Here is a 17,518-nt window from a genome sequence, read left to right as displayed (position 1 = left end):
AGTATATCTTGATAGTTTTTTCGACGTTGAAACAAATTGAAAATAATCAGCAGCTCATTCGTCGAATAAAAGAAAGAAAAGCATTCTTTATCAATTAAACGTTTCGGTACTTGGTGTAATCACTAAGCAATCTAAAATACAATAATATGAATACAATCTTACGGACATTACAGAAAAGGCGAATGAGACTTTGCCCATTGAAAAGATGAGTATAAAATTAAGTTAAAAATTATAACATTCTGGATCCTCCTCCCACGAATAATGCCTAACGGTGGTTTCCGTGGGGACCAGAGGCAAGGGCAAAGCGGAAGTTTTAGTCGTTATTATACCAGGGCGGTATTGAGTCCGACATACCCAGACAAAACACCGGTCTGGGGTGCATAAAAGAATTTCCTTCGCTATACAAAAATAAAATATATGTATATTTCTTTTCGCGTTATATAATTTCTTATTAATGTCCATATAATTATATAATTGTATGTATATTATTGTATTTTAAATTGATGAATGATGATTACATAATTTTTTATTCGATAAATGCTGTTGATATCACATTCAGTTCAAATTGTAATTTAATGATCATTTTAACTGGTTAAAATTCATACTGAAACAATAACCATAAAAAAACAAGATATTATTAAAAAATATTGGCTATTAAAATATAAACAGTATCTAATCTATCTAATCCAGGGCTTCTTAATCTTTTGTCCTGTACGACTCCATTTACGTTTGCAAATTTCTTAAAGAATCCGCACATATAAAAAAAATAATTAACTAGTGGTGTATGGCATCGTGCTTTAAGGCAAATTGCTGGAACTTCTCGTACTGTAACGAAATGTTCGAGGAATAATAAATGTTGTCAAACAGATTGTTATAAATTCCGAAATATCGTTTAATGTTTATAAGAATTATATAAACTGAATTACAAAGTTAAAATTATTTACTTAAATTATATAAGTGAGCTTTAGAATTTTAACTAGAATTAAAACTGAAATCTCAATTATTATCGATATTCAAAAAAAAATTGAAATGAAAAAATGCTTTTTTCAAAAGCAATTAATTCGTCAACACAAGCAGAAAGTTTTTTGATAGGATGCTTATTTCTCTCAAAAACTGTCATTTTTTGTACATTTAGCTCTGTATCTTCTAAATGGCCGGACCTGCCTTTGCCAAAAACTGATCACCATTTCTCCCGATCATTACAAATTGAATGTTTTTTAGATAACTGCCATTTATTATTATTATAAATAGTATGAAGTGTAAATATATTTTAAAAAGTGACTAAAATTTATAAAATTAGTATGTTTCAAAATATTAATTTTAATAAATTAAAAATTGAAACAGGAAATAAATTTTTATTATAATTGAAGGATGTAACCAGTCTGGATGTAACCAGCTGTCTCACTATATCCGTGCATTCCAGGTCAATGAAAAGCCAATGCGACGCACAACAACAAACTGCTTCTGACACTCCGTTCTCTTTCCTCTTTACGTGCGCAGCATGAGCGAGACAAGGATGAAAACACATGCACTCGACGCGAAGACTTTCAAAATATTGTTACGTTGTTACGTGGGTATTTGTTATTTGCGTTGTTGTTTGTGTACAGGAATTCTGGGAAATCGTTAATTCGCAAATATTTTTGAAGATTTGATTGTGCAGTGGATATTAGAAAATATTTAGGAAATATAAATTAAATATTTTAAAAATACGTTTCTTAACTGCTTGTTATGAGAATAATATGGCGTAAATAAATTTATTATTAGATTTCTAAGTCATATCTATGTTTTCAAAATATTGCACTTGATTACAAACGTATAAATAAATGAATTAATTAAACGCAATTTACTACGATAATAGTAGTATACACAGATAACTTACAATAATATAATTTTAAAATAACTAACTTCATACTATTAAAGACAAAAATGATTCGCAATTGTAACAATATATTGTACTACTATTAATAACAATAATTTGTTCAACAATTTTGAACAATAAGTATAATCTACTTATTCAATTATTGAAATATGATTAAGACGCAATGCATTGCAATTCCAACTAAAATAAGACGTAGTTTTCACAATTACATTAAGCCAATAAGGAGGCTACCAATTAATAATAAATATCAACTTATTATAAATAAATATATATCGATGGGTCTTTATATTAAAACAGCATTTTGTCAAAATATAAAATTTGCAATCTCACATACTATAGATAAAAAGCATTTTTGCTGAAAGTTCTATGAAGTAAATATCACAATCTAGGTCCAAAAACTTGTAACACAAGAAGCACCTCAGTGCTTATGATTTATCCCATATGTGAAAATTTTCCTTAATAATATTTTCACAAAAATATAAAACTAGTAGTGCTGGTAAGTGAATTACCAAATTACCAGTGAGCTACCAAACTGCAATTTTCACTACAATACTATTTAATAATGGTAATTACCATGTTGGTCACTAATTAGGTAACAAAGTACCCGCAAAATGCTACTGACTAAATTGAATAGTTAATGAAGCTCAAAGAAGAGAAATAATAGTAAAAATTTAAATATGAAAATTAACTTTACGTTCTCTTGTCGGGCATAGGCCAAGCTGATGTAATAATTATAAATCTTAAGCTAAAAGCTAATATAATTATAAAGAATATTTAGTTGTAATTTATTCTCCAACCAAATATTTCCATATCATTATATCTATATGAATGCATTTACTTATAATTGCACTTTGATCAATCATTAAACAACCTTTTTCATGGAATAATATGTATGTGTTGTTTATTTGTGCTTACATCGTATTACTACGCATTATTTGAATATCTTCATTGGGTTACTTTCCCACCATTCATTGTATTATTAAGAAGAAATTGACGTCAGCTGTTGTTTTGAGTCATTTGTTTCTGGAAAAGTGAATGGCGTGAATCATAGTCACACGTCAAATTTTACTTCATTTTAAGCAAAATAAACAAAATTATAGAAAAATGTTTCTATTGTAAAATGATTTTCTTGTTATATATCATTTGAAATGTAACATTCGGCTGGGTTACTCTGATGAGTAATAGTAACAACATAGGCATGTTATTCTGTCGAAATAATTTGCACAATCATGATAAATGTTTATAAGATTAGCTGTTTTTTTTACAGATATTCCGAAAGAAACTGCATAAGAAAAAGCCATAAAAAGCGGTGAAATTAAATGTAAAGAATACTTAAAATTATTCCACTACTATTTGAAATTTATGCAAAACATTTTTCCATATCAACGTTTTTTTTAATTCATTCGAAATAAAGTTCTTATAACCTATCTTGAAATCTTTGCTTCGATTTCATCATCTATTACACTGCGCGACACGAAATTTTTTTCCTGAGATGTTATGATGGTTTTTAAGCAATTTGAGGATGCTGATTCCGAAAACAGTAACAAAAATTTGCTAACCAGATCTAGTTTTTGAGATATGCCAATATACTAATTTTACCACAAATGAGAGTCTAGGTAATAAGTTCAAATCAAATATATCAGTTTTTAATTCTTCCTGTCTTCTCCTTTAACGTTGGTCCATCCATTACTTGGTTCGAAATGTGAATGTTCTAGGTTGTTTATCATTAGCACGGATAGGGGTTGTGTAGCTGATCTTAAGTAGATCTCCATACCATTGGGGTTGTGGTTTATGATCCTTTGCTTCTATTGTCTGAACTTATTTCATTGGTATTTACCACATAGAAGAAACAATCGTCGTAGTGATTTTGAGGTTTTTTCTACATGACGGGGGTATAAAAATTATATATTTTTTTCTTCTGGATAATGACGTAAACTCACTACGCAATTTTTTCACATAGTACAAAGAACCCATGTTTTATCTTTATTGCGCCATTCAGTTTTAAAGTGGTTAAAATACGATGTCGTTACGCAGATTGACATAGGTTTCCGGTATTTGTCGAAAACATTAATCACAGATGTAACAAAAGCTATCTGAATTGCACACAACGTCTTACAGTCGAAGCCATACCAAAAACAGCCGATAAAACACTTATTTATTCCTGAAACTGCAATAATCATAGCCGAAATGACTAATTGGGGTAGTCCCCTAAAACTCAAAAACTAGAGCGTTACAAAGAAACGGAAGGTATATTTGAAATCAGCGTGCAATTCAAAGTTCGATGAAAAAAATAAAAGTGCCATTTTTGTCGCGCAGTGTTATCATTATCGCTTCATCTAATTCAAATATTTGCATAGATAAAAAAAAAATTAAGTATATTGAATTTCAAACAAATTAGCAAAATGTTAAAATTTATTTTCTTAATATTTTTGAAAATTTTGAATTTGATATTTATTTTTAATAGATACGATATGACTCGATTTACATATGTGAAATGATCATTTTTGACTACGAAATGGTAATTTTTGGTGATAAGTGACACACACAGCTATATATATATATATATATATATATATATATATATATATATATATATTGATGAGTTATTTAGAATCGGGCAGTAACACCAGTGTATTTTTGTATAATTAATTTCTTTTTCCACTGAATGACGGTCTCGATGAAGACCGAAACGTATGGATAAATAAAGTATTTCAAAACTACTTTAGTTTTTTTTTCTTTACTTGGTGTTACTGCCCGATTCTAAATAACTCATCAAAATATATATCAACACCAAACTCACATATTTCAAAATATATATATATATATATATATATATATATATATTCTAATATATAAAAAAACAATCAACAAAGAAGCTTAAAAAATTATACAAAGTAGAAATTTTTGCTTATTGTTTGATGGTAATAGATAAAATAAACCGGTACAGTGAATGTCCAACGCGTTCATGGAACATTCGATTCAAACTCTTGTTAACGTAAAACAAAATCTTAATTTAATTTAGTAAAAGATAAAATATTTTAGATTCTGTCGGACAGATTACCTAGAATGACTGGACCTGAATTAGAAGTTCTGGGTTCGATACGACTTTGAGCAGCCAGTTGTGAGGCAATAGTGACAACGGTTTTCTCTTGATAATATAGATTGCAACATGTTACCAAGTGAAAATAGCCCGTGATCCGACATTGCTGCATCAATGAATATTCGCCCTATTACAGAAGATGTAATAATAATACATCACATATAGATAGGACCACTGTTTGGGTTGCCATCTGTAGAACCGTATACATCACATATAGATAGGACCACTGTTTGGGTTGCCATCTGTATTTAAAAATCAAATCAGCTCAACAACTTATAGTACTCTCAAGTTCTGATTGCTGTTCAAAAAAAAAAAAAAAAGCCTGATACCAATGATTGAAATCAACTCCTTCCAGTGTGTCGAACCCTGCTTAAATAGTCATATCTCCGAGTTTTCCATTTTTTATGATACCATAGACCTTATACTACATAGTCCTATAAGGTCTATGGATGATACTAATTTGTTATTGTATGCGTAATCAATCGCTGATAACGTCCACAACTTCAGCAAACAAAATAAAAACACCACAAATTTATAATATGCGTGAATGATATATTCCAGAATTTCATATTATTTTACTAATAACAAGTGTTTGTACATATATAATATATAATATGTATATATATATATATATATATATATATATATATATATATATATATATATATATATATATACACTTCATGTACAAATGCATGATATTAATTTAATTAGAGATATTATTAGCCTTATATTAATGATAATAGATACATTCTCACTGAATGGAATAACTTTGAAACACAGTAGACTCTGCCAAAAATACATCCAAAAAGTACTATATTTCTCTCAATAAAAATATTTTATTCTTTTTTGAAGACACTAAAAGTTTTGTACAAAATTATTTTGATAAGTAAAAAATTAAGTTTAATATGGGCTATATTCATTTTATAAAAAAATTTCACATATAATTAGTGTCATATTTACAAAATTACAATAGTTAGTTATATAAAAATTATTCCTTTTTAAAAAAATACTTTTTGGATGAATGAAAAGCAATATGATAATGAAACAGGTCGCTAAAATTATTTTATAAATAAATTATGCACAAAGTTGTAATAGTTATTATAACAGGTATTCATATGAAGCAATAACAGTAGATGTTTTAAATCTAGTTGTAAGATATAATTACATGTATAATAAATAAACATATAATCATATCGTTGAATAGAATATGGATATTAAATATATCATGAATAATTCAAATAAATAGAAAATTCAAGTAACAACACTCATTCACCACTTTCATTTTAAAATTAAATTTACAGTATACTTATCATAGCAAATTGAGATGATATTTAATAACAATCTTTTTTTTTTTTGAATTTCCTATTATTTTAAATTTGTTATATGCTATCATAAAAAATTATAATTACATAATCATGACCTAATCAATTATATTGATTTAAGTATGATATAACATTAAATTTTTTAGTTGTCAGTAGAAAAATGTTTGATGACAAGAATGTTGCGTCAACATCAATTTAATTCGAAACCACACACTGAAGATATTTTCAATAAATCTTAAGATTCATTCTACATTCATATTTGTACAAGTCTTAAATTACAAACATACAACAAATGATATACTCAGAAAAATATAAATAATTAACATCAATGAAGCATTCAATCCCTCTACATTACCAATTATTAAATTATCATGAGATAATTGTAAAATATATACTTTTTTATAAATATGGATAGGTACTTCAAACTAGGTTGATATTACAAAGGCACATATCAGAAAGAAAAATATTACATTAGCTCAAATACAGTTATTGGTACATAGGCAACTGTTAGAAAATATTGTTTTTTAATGCTAATATCTGTATTACTTTAAGCAGCCGAATAGTATACATAGGTTTCATCAATTCTGTATTTTTATAACATTTCTCGTTATTAGGTTATTATAAAACATATTATTTTTAGTATGTAATGCGTATATGTAAACAGACATAATTAGATGTTTAAAGTATGTGTATCTGTATATTTAGTAATATTTAATTCATATTTATATATATATATATATATATATATATATATATATATATATATATATATATATATATATATATATATATATATATAGGGTAATTGCGTTGAGAGAAAATACAACTGACAGTGAATTAAAAAATGTTGGACATATTTTTTTTTGATTTGGCTGTTCCTAAACAAATAGTCTGCAACAGCTGTTATGATTACAAATAAAGTGAATCAAACTTGATTCAAAAAGCAACAAAATTTTTCTCGTATTAGTATTCTTGCTTAATTGTATATTCTATTATTTAAACGGTATACCAACTATTTATTTAATAGTTTAATATATGTTAAAATAATTAAGAAATCATGGTGAATCGTCCTTAACAGTAAATGAAAATTTTCCTTATTTTATTTTCTATGCCAAAACAGTAGTGATTTAGTACTATATATGTTAGTTGTAGAGTTTGACTAGTTCATTATAGTTCATACGACATATTTAATTATGTATCAAGTCAACATAGGTTAGTACTTATAATTAGACAATAGTTTATTTTAATTACGAGTATATTTTAATTATATTTTATTAATTATAAAGTTTCATTAAAGCCAACAAATAGGTGAATTTAGCCATTTAATGACTCTTCTAAAATAAAATTATTAATAAAACACGGATTGAAATATACCGTTTTGCCATTAAACAACTGTGCTGGAGTCTATCAAACTAATTCTAACACAAAATTATTTATAACAATATCTATAATAAATCTTTTAAATAAAATAAAAAATAAATAAACAGCTCTACTAATCAAAAATATGAAACTAAAACAAAGACTAACAATTAACTGAAACACTTGCAAACAAACAAAATTAAAATATTTTGTCAAATCAATTCGAAGACAAGACATATTTTCAATAAAACATAAAGCCTCAACTTCAATATTTCATATTGCAAACCTCAACAGATGAGTATGTTGAGTTTGTTCCATGAATATACTCAAGTTGATTGAATATATTGTTAACATATACTTCTATAGGAATTTCTTATGCATAGAAAAAATAATCTAAATATTAAAAATAGTAGATTCGACCAGCGAATCCATGAGTCCGCATTCGGAGCATTTGATTTGAATAAATGCTTGGCAAACCGGTGTCAATTGAGAAGACTCTTTTTCCAACATTAGCAGATATGGGTGTATCACCATTGATTATCCATAACTATTGTTGATAGTTTCTTGGTGATTTTAATCTATTTGCATTGTTCTGTTGCTTAAACTAATTGAAAATGTCCTACTTCGTAGGAATTTTGTCTATATGTATGAAACTATCTAAATATTATTGTTTTTGTTTGAAGTAATGTTAATCTTTCATATGAAGTCGCTTAATAGGGCAGACTTTGATAAATAATTATGATTATAAAATACTAGCTAATACATCTAGCCATATATAATCTAGATAAAGCAAACCTTAACTAAAACAAGTAATTTTTCTATACGACTGATATTTCTAACACTTCATATTATCTTACATCTAAAATATTTAGCTATTCCATAGGATATTTTTTCTAATTTTCCTAACAATTACGAAACTTCAAAAAAGTGGCCTCCATATTAACTTCAAACTCGTAGTATAAGTTTTGAAAGTAATATACTATATACTTTTCCCTAGATTATTATTTTTTAATTTCATGTTTATTATGAAAAACGTGGAACATTAACAATATTTTAAATAATTATAACGAACAAAATTCATATAATAGGCCAAAATAGTATTGTAAAACAGATAATCTTTAGCTAAAAAAATGTAGAATCTAATGTGACACACATTTTTTTCTCGTTATTGCGTTATTGAATATACAATTCTAATTTCTACACAATATATCATATAAATTTTCATCAGTTATTGAGTAATAAAAAGTACTAGAAATTTATATCAAGTCAATATTGACCTTAATAATTCTCTAAAATGGCAGTCTTAAAAAAGGAAACGTTCTTATTGTAAATAAGTACAAGCTACAATTGTTGTTCAATATTATGATTATACGTAATAATCTCTTTGTTAATTATTTTCCCTAATCTAAACCATATTTTTCTAAAAATATGATACATAACAAAATAAATTACATATGTACAAGATAAAAAAGGACTTATCAGCTTTAGTGTTTAACTTTCAAATTTTCGCTTTTCAAGAAATCAATTTGCGCGTAAGTGAACGCTGGTTCAGGGTTGGGGCTGGGAGAAGCCGAGAGAGGCGCATCAGGACACCGCGGACTACGCTCTGCTTCGGGCGGCAGATCTAAGCTCGCGTAGTGCAGCTCGCGTTCTCCACCGACGGAGCCCGGACGGGAAACGATGCGTTCGCCGCCCGCAGAACTGGGACGGACGGCCAGCAATTCGTATCCTGCAGAACCTTCGAGCTGTTCCTTATGTTGCTGCTGCTGATTCGTATTATTATTGTTGTTGTTATTTATATTGTTATTGTTATTTGAAGTGATGTCAGCCCGTCTCTCAAATAAAAGTCGGTTCTGTGCATTACTAACATTCTTTGGAGAGCTAACTTCCGGAACTTTTCTCGTGGAATTAACTGACTCAGGCGCAGCGTGGATTGGTCTGAACTCTGCACTTGAGGCCTCCGACTGTACAATCGTAGTGATCGCTGTGTCTCCTGTTACTACAGTTGGTGTTAGCATTAAAGCGTAGTCACCAGAAGGATCCGACATCCGTCTAACGGGACTGCAATTTATATAATCTGAGTCATTTCCGGAAGTACTGGTATCACTACAATTATTATGTAAATTCTTTTCATCCTTTTCAGTAATAGGCTCAACCGTTGTTTGTGGTTTTATATCATCTTCATTTGCATCATCTAAGCAGACTGTACCGCTAGACGCATCTACCTGACATTTTCGTTGATTATACAGTTTATTCGGCATAAACGCCTTAGTGGGAGAACTAGGACTAAATGGAAATATGGTATTTTGGGATCCTGAAGGAGTTACTACTCCGCTATCTTTTGACTCTCTTCTTTGGCGCGTTGTCGAATTCGAGCCCACAACCAAAGGCAAATAACCAGGCGGGGGCTTGGGGGACGAATCAGTTTGGTTGCTTCGTATCGTGATAGGTTGTGATGAATGTGCAGAAATAGTATCATGATTTTTTAAATTTTTCTGATATTTTTTGTATACCTTATCGAAAGACATACTAATGTAATCATCTGCAGAACCAGGCAATTGACTAGTATTTTTCCTGCCACCATTCCAGGACATTTCAACATAACCTTCGGGAGTGCCTTGCGATCGTTTACGCGGAAGATCTACGGGTTGGGTTCGATTTTCTTGTCGTGGGCTCGATGCTGACATATTAATATAGTCTTGTTGCGGATTATTTTGCCTTCCGGTATATTGTTTGATATTTTGAGGAAGTGATAAACCTCTTGGGGAGGAAATGCAATTGGGTTGCAATGGAGATGTTGACGGAGCGCTACTGTTTCGCTGCCTTGATGGAATTTGCGTCGAAGACGCATTTACGTTACCAGTATTTCCCGGCGTCATATCCATATATCCATCAACTACATCAGGAGATGACATAACATCTGGCGGAGAACTAGAAACCAACGGACGCATCTCTACATACCCATTGGCACTGCTATTTTTCGATGCCATGTCGACATACCTAGACGAGAAAACATTTAGTATATAATAAATATTGCGTCACAAATAATAATTAGTCAATCACAAACCCTTCATCTTTTAAGTGTCGGCGCTTGATGTTGATACCGCCGCTGCAGGTGTTGATGCTTACTGGAGACTTATTAGTTCGAGTGAAATCGATTTCCATGAGATCGTCCATCGGCTCCACTGATCCGTGCAGAGTGCGACCCGTACGTTCTCCCCAACTTGTAGACAGTAAAGGGGCGCTGCTTGCTTTACGGCTATGTTGGTTATGAACGGCTCCTAAAAAAGAAACAGTGCAAGTAATTACCAGGATTTTTTTTCTGGCTGTGTTCCGCACATTTTAATTATTTACCATGATGCATGATATGCGTGTGTGGATGATGACACTGCATGTGATAATGCGATTGACGCGCTGCTTGTTGTTGTTGCAATTTCGAGCGACTACCGACACTAAATGCACGAATTCGGGATGCATTGCTTTGGTTGTTCGCCGTTTGTTCTGCGTTAAGAGCATCCAGGTGATTCTTGCGCGCTACCAGTTCCGGTCGAGAACCAACTGAATAAGCGCGTACTGGCCTAGACGATGAAGAATCTTCGTCATCAGAACTGGGAGCAAAATACGACGTAACCTAAATGAAAAATAAAATATTACATTATATTTCATAAATATTTTGAAAACTGTCAATTAATTAACTCACCTTTTCCAAATGATATTCTGAAAATCGCAAATCGGTCGAAGGTGTGCCAGAAGTAACACTCGCTCTAGAAGCTGGTCGAGCGGGTTCCATATCGGCATAATCCAATGGCGGATTTGCTGCTATAGGCACATAACTAAAATCTCCACCACCATTGCCGGACATTGGTACATATCCAGAATCCGCTGCACCACTGGCAGACGACGAAGTGCCACCGCAGCCTACATATCGATAATCAACTGGTGCATCTTCTGCTATCGACGATGTTCGACTGTGTCGATAGTGTGGCGGACTGAAAATTATGCTAAGTGTGAATGACATTTTGCCTTAAGGCAAGTTGCTTGAACATCCTAAAAGTTGCAAATAATCAACTTAATCCAATTATTTATTCGTCTACTCCTAATAATTAACTACACGAACTTAGGGTATACCTATACCTATTTATTCCAAACTTTAATGATTTTTTATATTTAAACGACTATTTTCTGGCCTATAATTTTCAGGATGCTTGATTAGACAAACGGTTCATAGTAATATATCACGTAAAAGGTTCAATAAATTTTCTACTAGTTACAAAAACACTGCTAGGCCAATCTTCACCAAAAACTAATCAGCACGATTCCAGTGATATCAATCTAACATTTTTTAAATTTTCAAACTCGGTTCAAGATTTTTGGCATTAATGTTGATGCCAATAATGTTGCACATGAAAATTATGAAAAAACTAATCAAAACGAGTGCTTATCGATTCTTATCAAAAGCTTTTAAATGTTGAAATTGGCTAAGCCGTTTTTGAGAAAACGCCAGTAAAAGGTCAAATTTTAGCTCACATACACAACACGCATATATACACACAATTTTAGTGTAAAACAATTCAGAAAGATTTGAAACGCCAAGAAATGAAATAAGCAAAACGCATTTTCTGGAACAAATTTCTCTTTCGGAAAAATAAATTATATTTTATTAATGATTTTCTGATGATGATCTTCATAAAAAGAACGTTCTGCTTACCTAGTCCCAGCTGTTCCAGGGGACATTGGAACGTAAGGTCCGCTTTCAACGAGTCTGTCAGCAGGACTTGTACCCGCGCTACAACTAGTGCCAACACCACTAGTATCTGACAATGGTAAACGTAATCCTGCAATTCGGGTATTAACATAATCTTCCTCAAAACCATCTACACCTGTCCAACATTCATCGGGAGTTTCCTCAGGAATTACCTGCGACATAAACAACATTTTACATTTGGATAAGAATATAAAACAAATGGAAAATATATAAATAAATTTATTACTTGTGTTTCTGGAGGCACTATAAATCTGGAAGTGAGGCCAACACCATCCTCCAGCAACGAGTGTCCACAGCAATCGGTTTCATCAATGCTCAATGAAGACCCGGCGCTATCAGTGGAGCAAGCACCACTTGGTGGGCTCATCACTGGGGATCCTGACACCGCAGCTGAATAAAAGAACATTTTCTTATTACATTTTTTGATTTGAAGATTTTATTGTAAAGTAGGTAGCTATATTTTGGTTTCAAATTGTGCTAACATAAAATTTGTTATTGAAATAAATCATGTAATGAATCAAAGGATAATGTAGCAATAATACTAATTGTAAGATATGTGTAATATTGTTTTCGAATAGCTAACATAAAATACCTCCTGGTGGACTATAGCTCAGGCCTCTGGTATGTAGAGTATGCGAACGATGAGACATGGCGCGTTGCTGCTGTTGTGATACGGAATTGGCATGAGTCACCGATCCGGATTCACTGGCCGTGCGTGCCCGCGAAGGCAAACTGTCGCAACGTTCGCGCCCCGTTGTCGCTGCTGTACCTGCAGAACGTTAAAATTTAATTGCAATACTTATTAACATAGTTGCAATTTCATGTTACATGTACCACTTTGTAGAGCCTCAGATTTAATTGTACGTACCAAGCTAAAAAATCTGATCTACATCAATCGTTAGTTCTGTTTTATGAATTATTTTCACTTGATATTAAATATATAATCATTCATAAATAGAAAGGCATGTATTTTGTTGTCTGCACCTATTTCCCTTACCGAAAAATGCTAATATTACTTATTCCGCGTGCTTTCATCTACTGCTTGTTTAATATAATTAATAACGTAGATCCTACTTAAATAAATTCATATTGGTACATGAATTTTGTATTCAATGCCCATTATAACTACTTTAGAATTATAATAAGCATTGAATGATATAATATATTTTAGCTCTATGACATGTGATAAATTGATCGCAAGTATAATTACTTTCATTATATTCTGCAAATATATCATAAATACAAAAAAAACTGCAGATAGTTTTTTATTATTATTATTTTTTATCACGTATCAAAAAAGGCCCAATTCCCAAATAATTTTAATGATATTCAAAATTTTTATGTTTAATAAATTATCATAATATTAGGAATTGAGATATTTTTATAAAATAAGTTTGTATATGTCTTACTAACATGTTATGTTATACTCATGCAATAATCTTCTGAAATGCATAATAAATAAAATAACCGATGAAACAATTAATATAAAGCTTGATACTGGTGCAGATGCGTGAATATGGCGAGTTGAAGATGAGATTTTTGTGAAAAGCGAATATATATATATATATATATATATATATATATATATATATAATATTGAAGTGCTCGAGTAAATGCAATGATTCATTATCTAGCCCCACCGTTTGTTATAAAAGATTTTTAATACATTTTTACACCGAAGTTATTTCAAAATATTCGGATATATTATTATATATGATATTTTTCATATCATGAAAAAGAATATTTAAAATTACAACCAACCGGCCGTTACTTAAATGTTAATAGTGGGTTAGTACATATAAATCATTACATTTATGTACATATTCATCAATCGTATTAGCAAACATATGTCCTGCACAAATACTAATCTATATGCTAGGCCTGTTAGAGCAGTTGAAATCAATGGAAAATTGAAACATAAATTCATGACAAAATATGGGAGCAGGAATGCATTTCGGGCCTAAAGGCCCATGCTTTGCTCGCGAGCTAGTTTGGGTAAAGCATGCATGTACAAGAAGGCGTCCGTACTCTGTCTGGTGTTCTGGCGCAGTTTTTGATGCGTCCTACAACCGGTACTGCCGCGCCGCGTGATCAACGTCGGCGAGTTGCCAGTGATGTTTCGTGTCTTGATCTGTCCTTGTGCCTCGACTGGTGGGTCCTCAACAATGCTCTCCATTGAGCTGTATCCTGCCGTCGAATGGTTGTTATGCTTGACGACAATTTGCGTTAAAATAACGTCTCCCCCAACTGAAGCAGCGGATATTGAATCATTATGGCAGTTTTTTGCTGATTCTTCGCACAACGGTAATGACTTAGTGCGCTGATGTTGTTGATACACAGAACAAGTGTTGTGACTGGGAGGAGAAGGATGATGATTTTCCGAAGAAGTGCGTCCAGCATCCGGTAGCGATAGAGTACGCTGATGGCACTGAACCGTCGTATGAGCTGTGGAGTAAGATATGACTTTATGTGCAATGAGGTGAGAGCAACACCGCTGTGTAATATGTTATGATTTACTACGTGCCACTATTCACCAGTATTGTACCCACCAATAAACTTGACTACCCAGAGGCGACGCATAGCAATAAGCATATCAAACGTCACATGAAGCGCGCGGTACGAAAAAGCGAACGACGTCAAATGATTGATGAAGATAGCGAAATAAAACAAAATATCGACACAATCGAATCGCTGGAAATGTATCAGAATAAATTATTTTCAACACAATTCGATAAATATATTGTTTTCAAATAAAATATGTACATACATACTGAAGCATAATAGTTACGACCGCCTCTGAGTAAAAGTTTTTTAATAGACATTTGAAAACTTGAGTCGAGCAAACAAACACTCAAGAAATAATAATAATGACATCAATAATAATAGTAATAAAGATAATATAAATAAATTCATATACATATGTATGTTCCATTTCAAAAAGTGTAAAAATGCAAAATATTAGTATGTTATTTTTTAAATATGGCAGAGAAAATTGTCTGCCTGAAATATCTGAAAGTGATTGCGGTTAAAGGTAAGTCGTAACCTAAAATTCTGAAAAAACAATTGAATCAATGACTGATAAACTTTCATTTTTACCCAAAAAAAATTGTAGAAAATTAAGAATTTTCAAATTTCAGATCCAGATAAGTTGTTGTTAAGCAAAATATTCGCACAAATATTTATTTCAATTATGCATATTAAATAATATGATTACAGTTTATGAATAAAATAGGGCGTGTCTTGAGTCGAATTGATTACTATAAAATATATTAACAATTTTAAACTAACGGCACTTAAAATTAAGTTTATAATTCTGAATAAATTGTCTGATACGAACGCAATTTTAAAATTCAATCAAACATATATGGAATAAAATATATAACTGTATGGAATAATTTCTAACTTGTATAGAATCGTCCGAAATATAAAATACAAAACTGTATAGAATAAATTGTAACTTGTATAGTTTAGAAGATTATTCTAGCTTTTTTCTAGCCCTATAGCATAGGACTTCTTAAGGTATCGGCAGTGTAAATAAACTTTACTTTAAATCTACTGCTCATTCATATTATATTGCCATTTAATAACGTCAAAACAATTACTGAATGTCCGAGTGTGGCAGAATGCAACTAAAAGAATAACAAAAAAAAACACTATATTAATATAGAATTATTTATTTAAATATTAACTAATTAGATTATAGTGATATTATGAAGATTTAATAAATTAACTATAGAAGCGATTTTTCAAACCGGTTGTCCTAGGATATGAGTCATTTGAAATATTTCAATCCAGATTAAAGTAAATAGTCAAACGATATGATTCAATGTAAGACTGAATAACTATGATGCGAATATATATAATAACAAATCAATATACCGATGGGATTTGTCTCTATAATTGTAAAAAATGTGAAACAATAGGAATATAATTATAATTTATATTAAGTTAATGGACAATCTGCAAGAAAACGAAAATGGGTAAAACTGGAATTTTTCAACACCGGCTTAAAACATATTGAGAGAACATCACTATGTATCTGTTTTAGAAGACATTCGAATTGACCTAATAGAATTTGAACAGAATGGTCGCAGAAATTGCCGTAGATAATACCTGAGACGGAATGTCTCCTTTGAGTAGTGGCCGGTCGACAGTGCTGTTGATGTTGCTGCTGAGATGCCGTTGACGTCTTGCAGAAGCTCCACGCGGCCATAGAACCGCCGCCGGCGGTGGACGTGTTGCCGCCGGATGACGAATACTGCGGGTTCCGCGTCGTATTCATCATAGGAACTGCGGGAACACGAACGCCACAAAACGTCACTTATAGTACACTGCTATACGTAATTTTCGCAAGACATTTCACGTTGTACCACTTTACGTGATTGATCAGATCGATAATATTTTATGTAAAATTAAGTATCAATTTCTTTACATAAGATCATAATAAATAACAATTTAAAAAAAAGTTTACGTTTTCGTAACAATGTAATTGTATTAATGTGTTAGTCTGGAACAATTGTGTGTACATATGTAAGTTTAAATAACGTAGATAAAAAAATACAAACAACGTAATTGAAAGTTATTATTATAGAATTTAGGAAACTCAATCTATTCATAGTATTGAGTAACAAATCGTATAAGATTTTTAATGTGTAAATTATAATAAAACATATAACAATAATTCACATTATGCTTTTATCTACGCATAGTTCTGCGCATTCCAAAACGCGTGTGTCCTTGAAATGTGATGTCAATATCTGGTCTATACCTTCATATATAGTACTATTGACATGGATAACACAGTAGTTCTATTAAAATTTCTACCAGATGTTTGAACATGAAAATGTTTAATATTTTTAAAATTTTAATTTTATTATATTTATCAGTATTATGCACAGAAAAACATCACCATCAAGAAAGCCCATTATAACCACCATGCATAACACAGCAAAAAAATGCAACGAAAACATTTAGGTGAAATTTTCAATGTGCTTAGAGAGATGCTTTTCTTTACACCATGATATGATAAATGTATGAAAAGTACAAATACACATAAAACGATTCAACACCGAACTATATGCAAGTGATTT

The 17,518-nt window shown here is 31.1% G+C and overlaps 1 protein-coding gene across 4 annotated transcripts in view; it reads right to left on the bottom strand.

Moving 5' to 3' along the window:
• Positions 1–9,018: 9,018 nt before the first annotated feature.
• LOC113378125 (insulin receptor substrate 1-like) overlaps positions 9,019–17,518 on the bottom strand; it is a 204,159-nt gene continuing 195,659 nt past the window's right edge. For 2 of the 4 annotated variants that reach the window (XM_026618650.1, XM_026618651.1), the window contains 7 exons: positions 13,021–13,197; positions 12,655–12,818; positions 12,372–12,580; positions 11,364–11,652; positions 11,018–11,294; positions 10,731–10,944; positions 9,019–10,663 (listed from right to left, as the gene is read on the bottom strand). In XM_026618650.1, coding sequence (XP_026474435.1) covers positions 9,148–10,663; positions 10,731–10,944; positions 11,018–11,294; positions 11,364–11,652; positions 12,372–12,580; positions 12,655–12,818; positions 13,021–13,197 — 2,846 coding nt within the window. In that variant the 3' untranslated portion in view covers positions 9,019–9,147. Of the gene's footprint in view, positions 10,664–10,730; positions 10,945–11,017; positions 11,295–11,363; positions 11,653–12,371; positions 12,581–12,654; positions 12,819–13,020; positions 13,198–14,456; positions 14,874–16,541; positions 16,719–17,518 lie in introns of all 4 variants that reach the window. The other 2 variants (XM_026618648.1, XM_026618649.1) reach the window with 2 other exon arrangements.

This window comes from Ctenocephalides felis, unplaced genomic scaffold, assembly GCF_003426905.1.
Source record: "Ctenocephalides felis isolate EL2017-DRISC unplaced genomic scaffold, ASM342690v1 CF-g0.4_SCAFFOLD_01886, whole genome shotgun sequence".
Lineage (NCBI taxonomy): Eukaryota > Metazoa > Arthropoda > Insecta > Siphonaptera > Pulicidae > Ctenocephalides > Ctenocephalides felis.
This window is presented reverse-complemented; position numbering and strand designations above follow the sequence as displayed.